Genomic DNA, 22,005 nt, shown 5'->3' on the forward strand with positions numbered 1-22,005 from the left:
TTTCCCTCTTGCCTTGTTGTCGCTGAGGGCCGCATGCACCGTCGCTCTAATGAATGCGGAGGGTCGGCAATGTCTGTTGTGTTGTGTGTGGATTTCCTTTCCGTAAAAACTATGTCACCATGGATGCTTTGTAACCCCGGTGAGCCACTTCCGGAAGAACCTCGTGGGCACTGCCCGGGTCACAAAGGCTGCCGCTGGTTAGTTTTCTTTAAAAGGCCGTTAAAGGAATTAGCTTAATTGGCCTTTCGCTGAATTCGGAAGACGTCTTATGTCTTTATTCTCGCAAAACCCACGACGGGCAGTTCGCACATTGCAAGCTCCCGCTCTATTGACGCCAGTGCGAGGATGGGCGCCGATTGCTCATCCTCAGCCCGAGTGTGCTCTACGGGTGGCGTACATGGCGTTCTTCTGCTGGACGGTGACCACCCGGTCGTCGAGGAGGACGTAGAAGGTCTCGTTCCGCTTCTCCGCTTCCTTGTAAATCTGGAGGCCCGGCAGGTCATTGTTCTGGTACTTGATGCGGGCTACGACCACTGCCAGGTCGGACTTGCGCCACTGCATGTCCGGGTCGTTGTAGAGGAAGTACTCTTCGAAGTTTTCAAACTTCACGAGCTGGTTTGATTGGAAGTTCTTCGGAAGGGGTTCCCAGTAGTACGAGTAGACTCCGGTGGAGAGGACGTGCTGCAAGTGGCGCCAGAAAAAAACGAGGGGCACGCGTGAACAGCCGCACCTGTTCGGTGAGGGTGGCGTTAAAGAACCGATGCACAGTGCTCCATCGCAGCACCTAGTTCAGTCACTGATTGGAAGGACTCCTTGCCAGAACCTTATCTAAAAGACGGCGAAGAAGCAGCGAACTGTGCGCACTCGCTGTCGAAAGCAGCACGAGCACTCCCAGACGCACCCGAATGTGAAGACCATGTGTAGAGCAGTCTATGGAGCTGCGTTCCCTCTTCCATACATCTTTTATACCCTTAGCTCGACGCGGGCAACACACTTTTAGCCAACAGCTGCTAAAGATTTCGGCTACGACATACTGGAACGGTGATTAACTCGCGGAACGCAGTTATGCAGGTATTGCTGAGTAAGGAAGCATGCCACCATATCTGCCGTGGATGGCGACGGCTCGATAACAGTTTATGCTGTGTTACGACCCGCTTGACATATTCAAACAGGTGAAGGTCAAGCGGGATAAACGGATGAATACTGATTCTCAGATAAACGCTTCATTGTCGGGAAATGTATGTATAGACTGGCTTTGCCATTAAAAGGATCTCTGAAAAAAAAATTAAGCCACACATTGGCGCTGTATACAAACGTGGGACACACTTAACACAACTCTAGAAGCAGCGCGCACACACACAGGAAAAAGAGCATGTGGTTGCGACAAATGACGCCCTCAACTTCTTGCAGAATGAAGGCTCAGGCTTGATGGATGTGGGCACCATCAAGGTCCCACATCTATCAAGGTGTGGGCACCTTGATGGATGCAACGTCCGGAGACGATGGAGGCCAGTGTGGGAGGCAGAAATATACGTGCGTGCAACTTCTCCTAGCGGGGGTCACAGGACCACAAGGTCCGTCCAGTAGCTAGGAGGCGGAGAGGGCATTGCTGTTGTGGTTATTTTCTGTGCTCAGGCCGGGGGGCCTTTGCTTTCACTTTCTATCGTGTTTGGCAGTGTGCGTGGTTCTAATATTTCTAAAACACTATCAGAATCCCATGACCTATAGGCACTGCGCTTTTTAATTAAACTGTCCCAGAGAAAAAGGGAAACTTCAATGTCAAACACAGCATTCACTAATACCTCGCCTGCTCCCTGACGCGTGCTAGGTTTTCCGAGGGTTCCGACATGCTCCGCCGGACGACTCTTCCACCTGCGATTGCCGCAACGAAAAGGCTCCGGCCGTGGTGTTGAGAAGCGCTAAGGGAGGACGTACGCGAAACACGGCCGCCGTGACGACGGTGAGCGGCGGCAGCACCTGGCTGGGCCCCAGGAAGAAGGCGCGGCACAGCCCGCTCTCCATGGAGCTGTAGCCGGGCATGTGGGTGACCTCGCGCAGCTGCTTGTTGGCGAGCAGCGTGTCGTTGTTGAGGAACTCCAGGGCCACCATGCACAGGTAGGTCTCCTCGCCGTTGGCCAGGTTGCCAATCTGCGAGGTGGCACCGAGAGGGGACATGACTGGAGATGTACAATTTCCGGAAATTTGACATGCTGGAAGAAGACGAAAAACTTAAATACTCGGAACATTTGGAAGAAACTCAAAACAAGAACTCGTCGATAATGTATATATCCGGATACACCAGAAGTTCGAACTTAAATTGAGGGTTCAACTTAAATCGAGGGGAATGCAGCGAGGTACGGAAAGGAAAATCATCGGTGTAAGAAGAAAAGACCACAAAAGAGTAGAGTGGGTCAAGAAAGTTAATGACATCATAGTCGAAACGAAGAAATGAATATTGACAGGGCATGTAGTGCGAAGGCAAGATAATCGCTTGTCGTTAAGGGTAAAGGACTGGATACAACGATAAAAGGCGAGCGGAGCAGGGGAGGGCGAAAAGTTAGGAGGACGCATGGGGTTAAGAAGTTTTCTGGGACAAAGTGACCATGACTGGCACACGGCAGGGTTAATTGGAGAGATATTGAAAAGGCCTTTCTCCTGCACTGGGCGTATCTATGCTGATGATGACACCTGAAGTTTCACACCGATAAGGGCTTTTCACGGATTCTTATTCGCATGTGCGCTCTATTGCCTGATGGTTTGTCTACTCAAAGACTGTCAATTAGTGGCGTATGGTATCGATAGTTGCCTGCACTTGTAGCCATGGTGAGCCAAAGAAGACGTATGCGTAGCAACACTGAAAAGTGCAAGCTGTGGGCACCGGAGGGTCGTCTGTTCAATAAGCATCTTGTGTTTGAAGCATTTCGTCTGTTGACGGTCTCTCCAGAAGCCAATTAAGTGAAGTTCTGAGATTATGAAGTATGCTTCCGAAAGCTCATCGTGCCAAGAATTAAGCTGACAGAGAAGCCAATCAGCCTACTTTTAAGAAACGTCTGGAGAGCGAATTGCACTACAGTGCCAGAAGATGCCTGATGAGGCGTTGCCACAGGTGATACACTCGAACTGATACTGCCTGGAAGCTTTCGAGCTTTGAAGGCTCGCATTTGGGCTGCCGTAAATTGCACACGCTACGTGGGCCCCTTTCGGCGGTTGACATTGATAGGGTGATGAAGGAAACAGTATAAAAAGTCGAAAAAAAAATAAAAGACTCTCACGTGGTGTTTGTACACTTTGCAGTGGAAGAGAGCATTCTGATACAATCGTACTTAGTTTCCCTAAGCCCCACGCTCTGCATGACAGTTTTCTGGAACAGCTTTGCCGCTTGCGGTCAGCAGGTTACCCAGAATAGGTCCTGGTTTCTGCTGCCGAATCACTACCCAGTCAACCACGGATATCCGTGGTAGGTCCGAGTAAGGTCCGAATCTCCAGTGCCAGGCTGGGATGTCCATAGGGCATGCCTACGTATGTCCATATTCGGATATACGCATCGGAGATTCTGTGTATGTACGAGGGACGTTCGTTTTTGGATGGCTGGCGGACATCCGCCGGCGGATGTCCGAGGAGTATCCGTAAACATCCCTCTTGGGATGTGAGCTTACATGGGATATATAATTTGTTTTCCCTCAGACGAACATTTTAAAACAAATTCTATTTTGCCAAAGCCAAAATTCACACAATAACATTTCTACCACCAACTAGTTTAATATTCAGATTGATTAAGATCACTCAACTGTGGTGCTGATGTTAAAGAACCAGAATTAAACGAATCGCTTGGCTTTCTGGCGCCAGTGCTCATAATTAACGCCCTTTTATACTGCAGCACTCCTTCGAGGTAACCGAGGCATGTAGCCATGCATGCTGCCTTCCATGAAAACAAACCCTAATAAACTCCTACCAGGGGCCGCGGCAGAGCGGTAAGCCTAAAAGTCAACCCAATCCAATCTATCAGCCAAGCCAATATTTGTGGCGCGATGGTCTCGTTGGTTTTCGTCGCGTGGTGTTCCTTTCGACCTTTACTTTTGCTGCAGTGTGCGGTTTGTTCGCTCTGTGGTTGTTTGGCTGTGCTACAAATGTGTTGTGTCATCTACGCGCTCGAAAAGACGTTTGTTTGATTCTGAAGCTCTCGTGAAAAAGCTCCGGTGTCGCCTGACCCCTTGCCGAGACATGCTTTGTTGCTTTGGATGAAAGAAGCGGCCATGGTGTTAACACTTGCGAGGTAAGTAACTGTGCTTGAAAATTACTTTCAGGGTGTTGATGTGGGATGACTAAACCGCATTAACGCAGTTGTACTCTGTTGCGCTACTTGTTTGCCACGGAGTGGAAATTGCAAGCACTATGCATTAGCTGCCGCAAACGTGTTTCTCGTGTTTGTGAAAAAAAGTTGAGACGGTGTGTAGTTGCATGGTGTGAATCTTTAGGCAATTGCGCGTAGGTTCATAATTACGATAAAACAGAATGCATGAAAAGCATAGTGCCAGGAAGGTGTTAGTTTTTCAGTGCTTCGCGACTTAGTTTTTCTTACTTTTCTGTTGCCTTTGCAGTGTGGATGTGGCCCGGCTACCGAGTGTATTGGTGCCTACATTAATTATGCCAAGCCGTGGAAAGCACAGGTAGGTTGAAAATGTCATATAAAAGTTGTGCATACTTCCACAGCTTATCAGTTTATTTATTAGGCTTGCCAAATGGAAGTCTCCGACCATCCACTCACTACACAGTACTTTGCACTGTGCAGTAGCATTGTTTAGGACAGCTTAACTGTTGTGTTAAATTTGCGAGCTTCAGTCACATTTTTCACTTCCCAATCACTGAGTGCAATGAGCTCTTGCAGTGCTTTGGTATAACTTTGCCAAACATGTTATGCCCACAGGGCTAATTGCTGAGCCAGATAGCAGGACCATATATGACACCCCTAGAGCCACATGTTCCTGGATTGTGACCAGACCTCTCTTCCTTACTCCTGTGCAGCTGTGGATCATCAAATATGCTGTCAGTGCCCTGATGCGTGGTTCATCAGTGAAACCTGTGGGCATTGTAGTTTCGACAGAGATTGTGTTTTGCTGCATCGTTGACAACGTGATGTATAAGTTGCTCTCTCATACTTTATTTTACTGTCCATACAGTGTGGATGTGACTGACCAAAGCTAGCAGCTATATAGTACCTGCAGCTTACAGCAGCAACCTTCAGGTAAGTTTGAACTACAGTGCAAGTTTGACGCTGTCACATAATGGATACTTTCCTTCTGTTTGCTCTGTGCAGCGGAGGGTATCTAGCTATACTGCAGTGTACTTGTACAATAATGGATAAAAATTTGTGGGATGAGAGTTCTTTGTGAAACATTTTCTCTGTGCTGTTAGCCAGAGCAATTTAATCAAAAGCCTAGAACCAGGAGGGGACATGGATACTCGATCTTATTGAACAAATTTCAGCTGGCAGCCTGGCGAGGCAATGCAAAAATAAATATTTTCGGAAAATCGAAATCCAGCAAACTTTTCTCTATGAGTGTACTTTGTGCCCAACCTAAGTCATTAGCTAGCTTGCAACGATGTGGTAAGGATCCCTACTCTTGCACTTGAATTTTTTTGACCATCAGTGTAGAAGTGACTGCCTGTGGGAGTAGCTGTGGTGTCTTGCAATGTAAAAGGCAAAAGAGCTACTACTGGGGCGAGTTGGAAATACATACTTGAAGGAATTGGTGAGTGCTATAGAAACACTGAAAAGGGACAAACGCACAGGACGAAGCGCTTTCTAACTACTGTTTAATCTCAGAAGAAACATGACTATATACACTCATTTGACGACAAGAATGAAGGAAAAACAGGTAAAAACTACGCGCGCTTACAACAGCCGAAGATTACTGTTCTTGAGGGAGGTTAATTCTGTTCCCCCTAACATCACTGAAGGGGAGCTGACGCATTGCTTATCTGGTTTGGTTTGGTTTGGAGCAATGTGCATTGCAAAAGCTTTGATAATTTCTCGTTCCCGTCTGTTTCTAGCCCTACCTATTATCTTGGTGTTTTTTAGCAAGGGTATGCATTTACAGTGTGCGAAATGAGGTGCCAGATTCCCGGACTTTGCAAGTTGTTCACTTGGTCTTTCGTGTTCCCGGAGCCTCTTGTTAAGGCATCTTCCCGTTTGCCCTGCGTAAGTTTGTTGGCAGCTGAACGGAATGCTGTAAATGATGTTTTCGTCACACTTTACATAGGTGTTTTCGTGTTTGATGTTGCACCCAGGTTTCTTTTTGTGGTCTTCATTCTCGTTGACCTTATTACACATTCCAATGAGCTTATTGGCAGCTGAAAAAACCACCTAGACTCCGTACTTGTTAGCTGTCCTCCTTATTCTGTGGGAGATATTGTGAACATACGGCATCACGGCAGGGCGTCCCTCGTAGCTCGTTTTCTTTGTTTTGTGGGACCCAGTAACTTCTCTTAGTAAGCTTTCAGCAATTCCGCAAAGTAACTGCTCCGGATAACCACTCTCCTTCAATTGGGAGACCTGTTGGTCTACGCTGTGAATTATCAAGTGGGGGCAAGATTTTTTTATAGCTGGTTTCAGGCAAGACGTAGCTACAGCTCGCTTTACAATTCTGGAATGACTGATAATTCACAGCGTAGACCAACAGGTCTCCCGATTGAAGGAGAGCGGTTACCCGTAGCAGTTACTTTGCTGTACTGCTGAAAGCTTACTAAGAGAAGTTACTGGGTCCCACAAAACTAAGAAAACGAGCTACGAGGGACGCCCAGCCGTGATGCTGTATGTTCACAATATCTCCCACAGAATAAGGAGGACAGCTAACAAGTACGGGGTCCAGGTGGTTTTTTCAGCTCCCAATAAGCTCGTTGGAATGTGTAAAAAGGTCAACGAGAATGAAGACCACAAAAAGAAACCTGGGTGCAACATCAAGCACGAAAACACCTATGTAAAGTGTGACGAAAACGTCATTTACAGCATTCCGCTCAGCTGCCAACTAACTTACTTAGGGCAAACAGGAAGATGCCTTACGAGGCTCCGGGAACACAAAAGATCATGCGAACAACTTGTGAAATCCGGGAATCTGGCACCTCATTTCGCACACTGTAAATGCATACCCTTGCTAAAAAACACCAAGGTAATAGGTAGGGCTAGAAACTGACAGGAACGAGAAATTATCGAAAATTTTGCAATGCACGTTGCTCCAGATAAGCAATGCGTCAGCTCCCCTTCAGTGATGTTAGGGGGAACAGAATTAACCTACCTCAAGAATAGTAATCTTCGGCTGTTGTAAGCTCGCATAGTTTTTACCTGTTTTTCCTTCATTCTTGTCAGCGCGTGTGTTCCTCCCTCTTCTGTGTATGATATGAAGTCAAATGTGTGTATTTAGACATGTTTCTTCTGAGATTAAACAGTTGTCCTGTGTGTTCATCCCTTTTCCGTGTTTTTATAGCGCTCACCAATTCCTTCAAGCTTGCAGTGTATACGCATTTTTCATGAACTGGTACAAAGCTTTGCAGTGGGTCATTTGTTCTTGCAGTTTTTTTGGAAAAGCAAAATATTTTGTATTGCAAGAAATATTCTCACCTCTGTTGCTTACAACTTACTAGTTGTTCAAGATGTAAACATGCTTTCGGAGCTGCAGATGACTAATTTACTTGGCACGGTGGAGTTACTGCATACAACTGAATGGTGTCTGTCAAATTCGCTTGCTTTAATGACATATTCTGAACTTAATGTTTACTGTTTTCTGCAGAAGACTTCCCCGGCTTGTCTACAAATTCATCATGGTCTGTACAGTATCCTTCCTGCTGCTGTGTATGGCCGGCTTGATGAATTCCTCATGAAGACTGAAGACGGCATTTATGTCATAATAAAATCATCCCGACTGATATGCTTTGCCATTTTGGTCGATTGCTTTACAGATCCATGCAGATTACATACAGCAAGGTGTATGTCTGATTTCAGACACTCTGCGGGCTTTTAATAAGCTGCAGTGGCCCTGGGAGGTGCACTGATTGGTGGTTGTAGTTCTGGCTTGCCTCATAATGGTGAAGAATGCATTACCTGCAAATATCCTCAAAAGATCCGCCGGCGGATATCCGAGATGGATATCTGTCGGCAGTCTAAATAATTATATTTGTACCTCCGTCTGAGGTCCGTGCGAGAGCCGTTGGAGTCGGCGGATCTCCGACGGATATCCGTATATCCAGTAAAGGACATACCTCGGACGTCCATTGAATGTACGTTGGTTGATTGGGTATCTAGCAAGCTGAACCCAAAGCACATGGCTCACAACGAAGATTAGCCTCGTCAAGAAATGAGACCTGCTGTAATGCCATACATGCACAAAGTCTCGGATAATATTAAAAAGGATGCCACGAGATACGGTATCAACGTTGTTTTCTGCTCCAAAAAAAATATCGTCATTCTCTGTCTGTGTGTCAACCAATAAGAGCACAAAGAAGAAATGCAATGTCAAACAACAGTGTATTCACAAAATGTGCAAGCAATGTTGCATGCTCTCTCTCTCTCTCCCCCTGTAATATGGAAAGATCTACATTGGCCAGACTGGCCCATGTATTAATTATCACTTAAAACAGCACCGCACCTCGCTGCAACCGGCTAATACAGCCAGTCTGCCTAAACATTGCAACCATTGTTAAGACTGTAACCCCCTCTTCAATGGTGTCGGATTCATAGGCCGCCGAAAAACACAGATAGAGCGAGACATCAAGGAGGCATTTAAAATCAAGAAGCTAGGCACTGTACGTGTCAGCGACAGCTCAGCCCGGCTCACTTGAAGAGAATTCCATTTCATGAAAGGGGCATGGTTTGTGGCATGCGAGATAACAGACCTGCAGTATCAAATGTCTTTTTTTTCGCTATTCTGCTATCTTTTTGTAGGCATTGCTTCTTACACTTATGTGCACCAGGCTGTTGTGACAAATTTCAAAGAATAAAATTAAGCTGTGTTTCCAGCGTCGTCCTATCTACTACTACTTCTTGCGAATGCATCCTTTTCTGCTGGTATTTCCGTGACCACGCTCCAAATGACACACCAAGCTAAGCTTCTTCAACCCTATTATCACCAAGCCAGGCAAGGGAGTCTGTTTTTCAGAAATGAGAAATGAGCTCCACACTGTTGCCAAGACCATAAAGGACTACAAGAAGTTTCTTTTGTGTGTGTGTGTGGGGGGGGGGGGGTGCCGCAAGTCCTTCCTCTGCGTCTTGCAGAGGAAGCAAAATGTAGTAGCGAAAAACAACAGCAGATTCAAAATTCAGTTTTCAAACTTGCACCACATGTACAGCTGCATTCTCATTTATTTATTTTACCCTCAGGGCAAAGCATTACAGAGGGGATTGGGTAGTACATAATAACACTGAAAATACAAAGAGCAGAGAACAATAAATTGCCAGAACATATATAAGTTAGAATAACTGATAAACACAATGTATCATCCAGTATAAGCGGTAACAGCAGCCCGAAACAATACAGGGTCAGGAATTGTGGCAACAGAAGAAGGAATGTGTTTCCAGTCATATGACGTGCGAGGAATAAAAGAATCCGAGAATGTTTTAGTTTTGCATGTAGAAATGCCTACCTTATGTATGTTATCTGTGCAGCGTGAAATATATGAAGGGGGAATAAGTATTCCGTAGCGAATGAACTCATGATGAAATGTTTTGTGAAAAAGGCACAGGCGTGCAATTTTGCGTCGTGATGCAACTGAAGTTCGGCCCAGTGTATCCTTCATAACCGTTACGCTTGACGTACGCCGGAAGTCGGAGAGAATAAAGCGCGCTGATTTGTGTTGTACCATCTCCAGTTGGTCGATCAAACTCTTAACACCAGGGTCCCAGATTGATGACGCATATTCTAGTTGTGAACGTACGAGTGTCGTATAGAGTAGAAGTTTTATGTTAGTTGTGGCTGCGTGAAAGTTACGTCTCAGATATCCGAGCATGCGATTAGCTTTGTTAATGATGTGTTCAATGTGCGCATGCCAGCTAAGGTCAGGCGTAATATGAATTCCGAGGTACTTATATTTTGTAACTGAATCAAGTAACACACCATTAAGAGTATATACGGGAAAATCACTACTAACACGAGAAATGCGCATAAGTTTGCACTTCTCAGAACAGACTGCCGCAACAACTGTCATTTCGGTCTTCTCTACAACTGACAGGTAAGTATAATTAACCCAATTTTTTTTGAAACGAACAAATGAAAGGAAGCGCACTTTCTCGCGTTTTTTTTTTACAATTTTTGACACAGCTGCCCATTACAGCGTCAGCGTTCACTATAATAATTGCTCAGTACCTCATTTACGGGCTCTTTAGACCATGTCCAATTATTTTTTTTCCTGTTTACCATTGTTCGAGAAAGAAAAATGGAAAAAAATACTTTTCTTTTTCCAGAAGGCTGTTTTTTTTTCTCCGCGCCCTCTCATCGCTATAGAATAGTCGCTCGCTGAGAACAATGGCACCCACGCGGATCATCGCCGAAGGGACGCCATGAGTTATAAGGCTATGCGACGGAAGGTGTGCGGGCCTAGTCGCCACGATGACAGTGCTCTTCCGGCTGATGGCTTCGAAGGAGTAGAATAGGCCTGCCGGATGGACTGAATCGAGACGCTCGTCGAATTATTATTTTATTGCGGAAGCAATACTGCTTGCACTTTCAAGCCTTTGCCGTGACGCGGCGGTGCCATGAACCCCGTGTGACGTCATCCGTGACGTAACGCCGAAGAGCTGGGCGACTATCTCGCGCCGTCGGAGGAAGCGGCGGTGCCACCACCGGCGCCTAACTCCTGCGCTCTCCGCTAGGAGCGCAATTGTGGCGTTACGCCGAAGATATTAGGCTCAACTCACGTCGCTAGTAAGCAGTAGCTGTGCCAACCACCAGCGGCTTAACATTGCTTCGCGACGATGCCGCCCACCGCTAGGGAAGCTCGTCGCAATGCGCGTAAGAGACAGCAGCGAGCTATCCATCCTTCTCTCAGGTGCAAAAACAACAGCCGTCTACGCAGAGCGGCGGTAGACACGGCGGATGCGGGCTGAAGAAACGGAAGTTGCTTTCGCAATTTCCGGGCTTAACCAAGCTGAGCCTCTGCCAATTTTTTTCAAAAGCTTTTAACCAACACGCGCTTTCTCGCGGAGCAGTAAATTTCCTGTGCGCAGCCATGAGAAATGCATGTGGCCAGGCAGCACACCGTACGCTGTAAGGCCTCGATTCCAAAGTGTGCCAGGAGGACTTACCTTGAAGGAGTTCGGCTCGATGTGGTAAATGCCAAAGCTGTACGTGTAGGTCTTCTCGTCGTCGTAGTCCTTGATCCAGCTGGGTGGGACTTTCCGCCGCTGCTTCGTGTGGCCGCCTGGTGGAGAGAAGGAGGCGATTTCGAGACGCCGAACAAAGCACGTCGAAAAGAGGTCCAATGGTAGCGATTTTCACGCGCACAGTCGTTGACAGGCGACAGCAGCAGGAAGAACTTGGGCGCCTTAGCATTTAGCTTGCCTGCTATGTTTTCTACAATGATTCTCTAAAGTTCTCACGAGTTTCCTACCAAACACCGATTGGAAACGGTTCCATTGCCCTAAGTATAAGTCCTCCCAGCCGGGGTGGTCGAATTTCGGTGGAGACGAAACTCTAGAGGCCCGTGTGCTATGCGTTACGTTAAAGAATCCCAGGCGTTCGAAATCTCCTGAGCCCTTCACTACGGCGTCCCTCGTAGCCAGAGTCGCTTTGGGATGTTAAACCTCCATGAACCAAGGAAAACCAATCATCACCTGCTAAACGTTCCAGTATTATTATTATTTCTGACGCTAAAGGTGCCACACTGCATAAAACGAGATGTCAGTGACGAACGTTTTGATACCTTCCAAAAAAAAACAACAACATGAAGTTCGGTTATGTATCAAAAGTAACAGAAACTTCGGGCGTAACCAGTACCTTCATTTAGCTTTATACTAAGCCTATCTACTTATCTACTTCTTCAACTTGATCCACCCGTTAACCCTACTAATGCACTTTCTGGGAACGGCCTACTTCCGAACATTAGGAGGTCCTTTCAAATTTCCGGGGTGGGCCACCTACCAAATTTTGGGGGTCTTAAGAATTTTGAAAATGGAGGGCGCTGATGACGCTTTGATGCTCTTGACAAATCGGGGAATTACGTGACACAGAAGCCAGATATTTTTCGTGAGATGACAACTTAAATGCTAGCGCATGTCTTGCCCCTTTTAACCCGCTAAGAAGGCAAGTGTAATTATTAAAGGCCTGCTGCGTTTTTCATCGAATTAGGCTACTCGTTTTAAACTTCACTTTTGAACCGGCTTTCTTTTGATTTTCCTTTGCACAGAAGAAGCGCGCTACCCACACCGCCCATTTATCCTTTGTCTTTCTGGTGCGAGCTTTTATTTTTGTGTTGTGTCCCCTTATTGCTTTTGTGTGTGTGCGCCCCCGCATCCTCCTCCTAACGACCACTCGCATCCTCCTCCTAACGACCACTCGCATCCTCCTCCTAACGACCACTTGCCCCTCGTCGCACGCTGTCGCCAGATGCCCCCCCATGGTGCGCCCCCGCACCCTCCTCCTGTTTTGGGAAGCCACTCCCTCCCGTGGACGCTTCTCCGCTCCCTCCTTTCTTCGGGCGGCCAGTTCGGCTCCTGCCTCGGTCGACGCTGGTCGCACCCTCATCGGCTTTAAATAAACAAAGTCTTAAAGTACCGTGTGCGTCTTTCGCTGCATTCAACACAGCGACCGGACACGACAGTGGCGACGAGAAAGTGGATTCGACCCGCGCTACGCAACGCTATTGACAAGCCATGGCTACGCGAGGGTTTCCCAATCAGATACCAGAGTTCAACGGCTCATCGTGGTCATCGTGGGTTGGACGCCTTCAGTTCTACTTTGAAGCTAACAACATCACAGACCCAGCCTTGAAGAGGGCCAACCTGCTGACGCTGTGCGGGGAGCAGACCTACGATACTGTCTGCGCCCTTATTCAGCCAAGCACACCAGCGGCAGTGTCTTACGACGACATCGTAAAAGCGCTGCAAAAGCACTACGACCCAAGGCCATCCGAGGTCTACAGCCGGGCTCGCTTCCAACGACGAGATCAACTGGGAGGAGAAACTGTGAGCGCCTACGTAGCCGCGCTCAAGAAGCTCGCTGCCGACTGCAATTTTGGAACGCTGTCGACAACAGCTACCGGGCAGGAGGGAGACGCAGCTTCTTCTGCTAACACCACCATGCTTCCCTTGGACGTGATGTTACGCGACAGATTTGTGTGCGGACTGAGTGACGAGTCACTGCAGCAGCGCCTGTTCGCTGAGAAGGACCTCACATTCAGCAAAGCTTACGACATCGCCGTTCGAGCGGAGAGCGCCGGTCACCAGCAGAGAGGGATTCGCCGGAACACCGAGCCGGTACACCAGACAAGCAACCAGGTGCGCAAGCCTTCTGTTGTTGTAAAATCGGTCAAAAAGGCACAACGCTGCTGGCGGTGTGACGACCAACACAACCCCCAGGGATGTCGATTCCAGTCAGCCACGTGTAATTTTTGCCACAAGCGAGGGCATATCGAAAGAGCATGCATTACGAAACGGAGACTTGCCAAGATAAAGTCACCTTCCCAGCCTAATCACAGCGTCAACGCCTCAGAGAATACGCCGCTATCTGATCTCCATGGAACAACATCAGCAACACCATCTGTGTTGTACGACCTGAACACCATGAATCTCGGCACGCGACCGAAGATTTTTACAGAAGTAAGCGTACATCACCAGCTGATTAAGTTCGAGGTGGACTCCGGCGCAGCCTGTACTCTGATCAGTGAGGACACGTTCCGAACTTCATGGCCATCTGACGCACCCGCCCTGCAACAAGACGACACGCACCTGCGAACGTGGTCAGGACAGAATCTGCCACTATTGGGCTCTGCCAACGTGCAGGTTAACTACAACGGCCAGACCCATACGCTACCTCTGCTTGTTGTGAAGGGCACAGGATCAAGCCTTCTAGGGAGAAACTGGTTTTCTCCACTAGGCGTGATGATATGCGGCATACACCAGACGCCGAGCCAGAACATGGTTGAACAACTGCAAGAGAAATACGAAAGAGTATTCTCGGAAGAGATTCCAGGAAACAAAGGGCCCCCGGTCACACTGGAGTTGTTGGACAACGCGCAACCCAAATTTCTGAAGGCCAGGCCGGTGCCGTTTGCTCTCCGAGATTCAGTTGAAAAAGAGTTGGACAAACTGGAGCAGCAAGGTGTCATCGAGCCGACGCAGCATTCAGAATGGGCCACACCACTTGTCGTAGTTCGCAAGAAGAACGGAACCATACGCCTCTGCGGAGACTACCGGAGCACCGTCAATCTTGCGACTAAAGCGTCCTCTTACCCGCTACCGACACCTGAAGAAGTATTCAGTGTACTACGTGGCGCAAGAGTCTTCAGCACATTGGACCTCACCCAGGCGTATCAGCAGCTGAAGGTGAGCGAGTCAACTGCTGAATTATTGGCAATTAACACACTGAAAGGCTTGTACAAAGTCAAGCGACTGCCTTTTGGCGTAGCTGCAGCCCCGGCCATATTTCAAAAATTCATGGAGACAGTGCTTCAGGGCATCCCAGGAGTTTGTGTCTACCTTGACGATGTCATCATCAGTGGCACTTCCACTGAAGAGCATGCAGTGCGCCTAGAGATCGTTCTCGAAAGGCTAGCAAACGCTCCCATCGCCTTCGCCTCACGTACGTTGTCGCAAGCAGAACGCAACTACGCGCAACTTGACAAAGAAGGGCTAGCCATCGTCTACGCGGCGACACATTTTCACCAGTACATTGCCGGCCGGAAGGTGACCTTTATAACCGATCACCGACCGCTATTGGGCATTCTGGGACCACAAAGGCCTATGCCACCAACTTTGTCTCCGCGAATGACACGTTGGTGCATCAAACTCTCAGCGTACGACTACGCTCTGGTCTACCGCAATGGGAGTAAACATCAAAACGCCGATGCGCTAAGCCGTCTGCCACTAGACGCAACTGTTGACGAACCATTTCCATCAGGAGACGTTCTGATGTTCGAAGCACTGCCAGAACCTCCGCTTACAGCAGGCACAGTTGCAGCATCTACGCAGAAGTGCGCAGCTCTCCGGCTAGTTTACACAGCTGTTCAACAAGGCAACGTGCATAAACTCAAAGGGGACAACTTCGACGCTTACCGCAGGCGAGCTACAGAGTTGAGCACCCATCGCGGCTGCATCATATTTGGGTCCCGAGTTGTGATGCCGAGAGAACTACGCGCACAAGCTATGTCTCTCATCCACGCCGGACATCGGGGCATCGTTGCAATGAAAAAGTGTGCCAGAAGCTACATGTGGTGGCCTGGCATTGACAACGACATCGAAACAGTGGTGCGAGAATGCAAGCCTTGCCAGAGCAGCCGGAGCGCCCCGCCGAAAGCTCCTGTCCCAGAATGGGAAAAGCCAGACACACCATGGCACACACTGCACATTGATTTTGCAGGACCAATTGAGGGCTGCACTTTCCTTGTGGTCGTAGATGCCTACACAAAGTGGCTTGAGATAAGGCAAATGGGACAGACGACTTCGGCAGCAGTCATTGACAACCTCCGATCACTATTTGCAACGTTCGGCCTGCCGCGCAAGGTAGTGTCGAACAACGGAACACCGTTTGTGTCTGCGGAGATCCTCAAGTTTTATCGCGACAACGGGATCTCATCAGTTACATCGGCCCCCTACCACCCAGCGACAAACGGACAAGCCGAGCGCTACGTAGCCGAGCTAAAACGCGCCCTTGAAAGAGATCAGACAGGCTCGCTGCAGCGCCGCCTTGCGCGCTTTCTCTTCAAGCAGCACACGACGGTTCAGAGCACAACAGGCGAGACCCCCTCGAAAATGATGTTCGAGCGTGAAATGCGAACCCAGCTCACAGCCATCCTCCCCGAGCCAAAGGCAGAGACGTTCCGGGAAGAAAAAGCAATTCCGCGCTGCGGCACGCTTAATGAGGGGCAGCGCGTCCTCGCCCGACAGTTTCTGAAAAAGCCACGCTGGGAGGAAGCTACAATTGTCAGACGCATAGGCCTGCGCTCTTGGCTCGTCAACATACATGGCACAGTAGCACGCCGACATCTCAACCAGCTGCGTAGATTTACGACGCCGTCTGAGAGCTGTCCGCCAGCGGAGAGAACATGTGCACCATCTTCCCACATAGCCTGGTACCTCTTCCCGGAAGAAGAGACTTCGCCCAGGACAGACCTAGGAGACACAGCGAACAACAGCCAGCCTACAAGTGTTTCTCCCCCGAGCGCACAAAGCCAGCGCGCCTCCACGCGTGAGCGCCGACCCCCTGCACGATACCAGGCAACTTTCTAAGGGGGAAGGAAGTGTTGTGTCCCCTTATTGCTTTTGTGTGTGTGCGCCCCCGCATCCTCCTCCTAACGACCACTCGCATCCTCCTCCTAACGACCACTCGCATCCTCCTCCTAACGACCACTTGCCCCTCGTCGCACGCTGTCGCCAGATGCCCCCCCATGGTGCGCCCCCGCACCCTCCTCCTGTTTTGGGAAGCCACTCCCTCCCGTGGACGCTTCTCCGCTCCCTCCTTTCTTCGGGCGGCCAGTTCGGCTCCTGCCTCGGTCGACGCTGGTCGCACCCTCATCGGCTTTAAATAAACAAAGTCTTAAAGTACCGTGTGCGTCTTTCGCTGCATTGAACACAGCGACCGGACACGACATTTTGTAAAATTAAAGACGCGTTACCTGGGGTCTCACAGATGTTCGCCTTTTCTCTCTGCACTTTGCGAACGAACAAATTGCAGCAAAAACACGTAGACCTGGCGATGGTATGAGGGTTGAGCTCGGCATGTTTTTCGCCTAGGATAGGATAGGATAAACTTTATTTGCTCTATTTTACGTGTTATTACGGTCGACAGAGGTCGGCGCCCCTATTGCAGGGCACCGCTGAGCTTGGCTACTCGCTGGGCTTGGATGACCAGTTCTCTCTGAAGAACCGGGTTGCCGCTGGAGGGCAAACTCTCCCACTGTTCCGCACTGGGATTTTGTATTCGATGGAAAGCCTCGTTTCTTTTGCATTCCCACGTGATATGATATACGGTGGGTTTGGCCCCACATCATGGGCATAAGTCTCTGTATTGATCCGGGTACATTTTGCTTAGAATATGTAAGCTCCCAAAGGTTCCGGTTTGCAGTTGCTGGCAGTATACTGCTTCATGTTGATCTCAATTGTTTTGGGGGGCAGGATGCTTTGCCCTCATTCCTCTGTAACAATTCAATATTTCCGAATACTCCGGGACTACCCGCGAGAACTCCTCAGGGGCCGCGTGTTGAAGCACTCGGTTCGTGTGCTCGCGAGCTACTTCGTCGGCCATCTGGTTGCCCTCGATTCCAGTGTGTCCCGGTATCCAGAAAATAGTGTGTCTGACTGGTTCGTTTGGAAAGTCTGCGCGAAGAAGAATGCGAAGTGCTTTCCGACTGATTCTGCCGTTCATATAATTACGGCATGCCTCTTTCGAGTCTGTGAGTATTACCAGGGGTCTGTTTGCGCGATATCCCTCCACGGCCGCTAGAGCAACAGCCATTTCTTCTCCTTCGGTTATCGTGCAATCCCATGCCGACGCGCAAGTGATTTCCTTATAGTCCGAATTTATCACCACAGGCTTATCACCACAGGCTTTCTGCTCTATCTTCCCCCTTTTGTAGGGGTATTGCGCGGCGTCCGTGTATACCGTATTCGCCTTGCCTGCCAGATACTTTTCTAACATCGATGGCCTACCGACGATCGCGGACCGCTACCTTAGGTGCGTGCAGACTTCCATCACATTTCCAGGGCCGTCACTAGACACGGTGTATATACTCTGGGAGTACAGGGAGCTTTTTCAGGTGCAACTGATGTGCAGACTTCCATCACATTTCCAGGGCCGTCACTAGACACGGTGTATATACTCTGGGAGTACAGGGAGCTTTTTCGGGTGCAACTGATAAGAATAAGACCGAATACCTGATCAAGTGCGTAAGTTGACTATTATGCACCGATTCGGTGACACGCTTGCCGGCAGAGCCAGGGGATGGCTCGTGCGCATGCGATTTCGTAGTTCATCCTTTGAATACCGGTGATATAAAGTGAAGTAAACGACTAAAGTACTCTCGGGAACAAAGGTTTCGAGAGCCAATTAGATTCCCTCGCTGCGTCACGTAGTTGCCAGGCAGCCTTCTCGCACCATGCCTAGGGAGCAGAAAGCCGCCGCACAGGTGCTGCGGGTCAGACTGGACTTATTGGAAAGGCTTTCATAGGCCTTTCCCATAGGGGTACCCTGTGCCTCGCTATGCTGCTTCCCGGGGCTGCTCTGCGAATCTGACCGTGCCACTAGCACGGGTTAGTGGCATCAGAACTGGCTTGTAAAAGCGCTCAGTGGGGGCTTTTCGACCCCTCGAACGACTTAAGGAAAAGTGGGGTGTTGAATCTCAGAGGTCAGGTGATCCGCTTGGAAGGTGGTGCCCGGTGCGTTCACGAGTTTTGTGAAATCGCGAATAAAGATCGCCGTCAGTGATAGCACCATAAAACGCACTCCGTACGCCACCTCACATTCGTTCTTCGGTTTCCCAGGCATTTTCCAGGTGAAGTCAATGCTGGGACGTCAGATCGCACATCGGCCCGGACAAAGACAAATCCTGATACTGAAACATTGGCTAGCGCACCGAAGGTCCCTCTAGACACTTGTTCTCTTTAATGAGCGTTAGCTCTTATTCGTCTCGTTTCTCGATTTCTTGGGGTCTGCTACCACCTCCCTTCGGCGTGAAGTTTTCCAAGTCCGAGGAATTCAAGATAGGGGAGCCCATAGTAAATCGTTACAGCAACTCAATTGGTGATTGACTGTTGACGTAATTAGTATATCGAATTGGTGATTGGTGGCGTCACTGATTTTGCAACGTCATAATTACCCAGTCACATGACTGTGTTTAATCGCTTTTAACTCAGTAATTAATGAGGCATCATAAAACGAATTAGATATTTGGAATCCTCTCTATGAGCAGAGCTGGTTAGATAACAAAATTAACTAATGAAGGTAATATTTAGTTATGGTTATGCCTACATTTAATATCTTATAATTAACTAGCCGATAGCGCCCTGATCTAAATAATGGACATTCGTAACGGGCTTGATGAGTAGGACATGTTAGACGCCAGTATTGCCTAGTTAGGTTAATATTTACTTATGGTTAGGCTTAATATGGCGGCCCGTCGTCAGCACTCGGCAGCTCATAATTTCATACATCATGGCGGCCGGGCACCTACCGCCTTGTGGTAAGGAAAAATCGCCCTCCAAAAAGTCGATATACTTATTCGGCCCAAATTGGTCAAAAATATCCCAGCTCAAGGCGTTAGGAGCCCGATACCCGTAAGGTATGAAAAAGTAGCCTAATCACGTGGCAATACATCACATGGACGGTAGATGGCGCTACGGAACAGCTAATGCTCGTTTCTTCAACGTCTTCCAGATGGTGGCGGCAATTTTTTTGCATTGTTTTCTGATATCAAACTTCCATCTTCTTGCTTTCTCTCTACCATGGAACACTACGGAGATGCACAGCACACTGGGAACTCCGCTGTCCGCTGTACACCGGAAAAGAAAAAAAAAACAGCAAGCAGTACCGTGTCGCTGCACTCGATCGCACCCGCAGTATACTCTTCCACGCCCACACTCGAGTTCTAGCTCTTTCAAGCCCGACCTATGCTGCTACGCCGAAACGCCGGCTTAGCGTTCAATCGGAGTCAACCCTATCAGGTGGTGAAACGCCTGCGCCGGAGGCGTGCAGATCTGTGCCAGTGCTCACCTTTGAATACGAAAGGCGTTAGGGTCAGGAAGATAGCAGCAGCCAGGCTGAAACGGTGCATCTCGCACCAGAGGACAACAACCGCTGCTGTTTAACTTCGGGAAAAAGGCGACGCCTGTTTGGTTCGCGGTGGCTCCAGCTTCGTCTTCCTTCTCGCTCGCTTGGACACGCGCTTAAGGAGCAGCCGCACATGCCGACGACACTGACTCAAAGATGGAAAACGTATTTGCTTATTTATTTCTTCCTATTAATTTCATAAACAGCGGAAGTAAAGATTGAGGAAGAGTCCTTAAAAACCTTTATTGGTCATGAAAATTCACTGCAACGCTACAGGAGAGCTTTATGCAATGCCACGAGCGACCGTATCGCGGCGCTAGGGTGCCTGCATCCAGTTTACTGCATGCCCCAAAGGGCAACGAGTGAATGTGACTACGAAAAGTGGGCCTTGGGCGAACGCTACACTGGCCACTTTTGCGACCATCTGAACTAAACTGGTAGTCATTCTTTCTACGAACTCTCTCGTACATTTCGTTCCCGCTTCCTCACACTGTATTGAAAACTGGTTTTCAGGAAGGAAATGACACCATAACTGTCTCACATATCTAATTGGACGCCCGAACCGCGCCGTAAAGGAAGGCATATAGGAGCGAGTGAAAGAAGAAAGGGAGAAGGAGGTCTCACACTGCTATGGCCCTCTTTTGGAATACTTTATGAAACCACGTTTTTTTTAATACGCCTTTATTTTTATTTCATATTGGCATGTGCCTAAGCGCAGCGGTGGAAGGAGACGGGTATGATGAAGGAAATGGGCAAGGCTGCCTCCATTTTGATAATGGGGAAAGCATTATTTAAACGTACGGCGAAGTTATTCCGGGCCCTCCACTACGGCACCTCTTTCTTCCGTCTTTCCTTCACTCCCTCCTTTATTCCTTCCTTACACCGTGGTTCGGGTGCCACCGAGATATGTGACACAGTTACTGCGTCATTTTCCTTTCCTAAAATATGTTCAATTTTTTTTCCATCAGCACAAAAGGCGGTGTCCACCGTCTATGGCGCGAAACTCGGAGGAGGTCAGAACGCCGTTGTACGATGTCACACCTGCAAGTGAGGATGTATAGTCATTGTAAGGTATCGGTAGCGTTCGCGGGGGTCATTGGAACGCGGCTGGGGGCACTCAAAACGGAGCGTCTCCTTTCTTGGAACGCGGCCGCTCGCGAACGCGCCGGGAAGTACGGGTGTCCACCCGCCCCGCGGAACCGATATTTGTGTTTTTGTTTTATTTTGTGGTGGAGAGAGCGCTCTACCTTACGGAAGCTGGAGGGCTGGCCATGCCCTGGATGAACCAACCATGTTAAGAGCGCAACATGATTGGAAGTTACCGAATGTGGGCCGGGCCTTTAGGGCTTTAAAACCGGGCCCCGGAGCTGGAAGGGGGTTCTGCGCTAAGGTGAGATGCAACGCATCTTCGGCAACGCCGAGTAGGGGCCTCCCCTAGTATTAGCCAGATCCACCTTTTTGTTGTTTGTCTTTTGCCGTTTAATTTGTCTCGAGTGTCTAAACTTCTGTACGCTGTAAATATCTGTACATAAACCTCAGTTATTGCCTTTCTTTATCCCTGCGTGTCAACACATCTTGAGACCGTCTCTGACGGGGCACCGCTGGTGCAGAGATCAAGCTTCAGTCTTCGAGTTGAAACCAACCGTCTCTGGCGGGGGCACCTCTGGTGCAAAGAAGAAGAAAAAGAACCTGTGTGATCTTTACTGGCGCAGTCGACGAGGATCCTGCGGCCATCGGAAGACGGCGCAGGAAGAAGACAAGGCAGGGAGAAAGGTGACGACAAGGCGACAGGTCAGCGTTCGTGAACGGACCTGCGGAGACACGGCGGCAAGGACGCAAGGACCACGGCAGTAGTCCAGCGACGCGGGACTGCGTCCGGTCAAGGAAGCAGCGCGTCGGGAACTCGACGATCACCGGCGGCGGAGCAGCGGCGTGCGACAGCTCATCGCGGCGTCCGGGGAAAGTGGCGGTGGACTCCGACGCCAAGGAGCTGGCAATGCGGATCGACGCATCGAAACCGTGAGTTTCCTTGGTCGCATTG

The 22,005-nt window shown here is 49.1% G+C and overlaps 1 protein-coding gene and 1 long non-coding RNA gene across 2 annotated transcripts; one reads left to right on the forward strand and one right to left on the reverse strand.

The window, feature by feature from the left end:
• Positions 1 to 277: 277 nt before the first annotated feature.
• Positions 278 to 20,091, reverse strand: LOC149369556 (uncharacterized). Its single transcript, XM_089574730.1, has 4 exons — positions 19,908 to 20,091; positions 11,291 to 11,406; positions 1,936 to 2,148; positions 278 to 681 (listed from the first exon to the last, which is right to left on the reverse strand). Exons 1-4 carry the CDS (start codon positions 19,966 to 19,968, stop codon positions 367 to 369), a joined length of 705 nt encoding a protein of 234 aa, XP_089430856.1. The 5' UTR covers positions 19,969 to 20,091; the 3' UTR covers positions 278 to 366.
• LOC149369557 (uncharacterized) lies at positions 3,904 to 7,932 on the forward strand. The gene is made up of 4 exons (XR_016289221.1): positions 3,904 to 4,273; positions 4,599 to 4,667; positions 5,178 to 5,242; positions 7,785 to 7,932. It is a non-coding gene; the product is annotated as an uncharacterized LOC149369557 (long non-coding RNA).
• Positions 20,092 to 22,005: the final 1,914 nt, after the last annotated feature.

The sequence above is a fragment of the Amblyomma mixtum genome, chromosome 1 (genome assembly GCF_055824585.1).
Source record: "Amblyomma mixtum isolate Tamu chromosome 1, ASM5582458v1, whole genome shotgun sequence".
NCBI lineage: Eukaryota > Metazoa > Arthropoda > Arachnida > Ixodida > Ixodidae > Amblyomma > Amblyomma mixtum.

What these genes read in the sequence shown, in the direction of transcription:
- LOC149369556 (XM_089574730.1), bottom strand. Translation starts at nt 19,968, where the DNA reads ATGCACCGTTTCAGCCTGGCTGCTGCTATCTTCCTGACCCTAACGCCT. An exon ending in AACGCCTTTCGTATTCAAAG is followed by an intron (nt 11,407 to 19,907) that starts GTGAGCACTGGC and finishes TCTCTCCACCAG; the next exon opens with GCGGCCACACGAAGCAGCGG. An exon ending in TCACGGCGGCCGTGTTTCGC is followed by an intron (nt 682 to 1,935) that starts GTACGTCCTCCC and finishes CGCCACTTGCAG; the next exon opens with CACGTCCTCTCCACCGGAGT.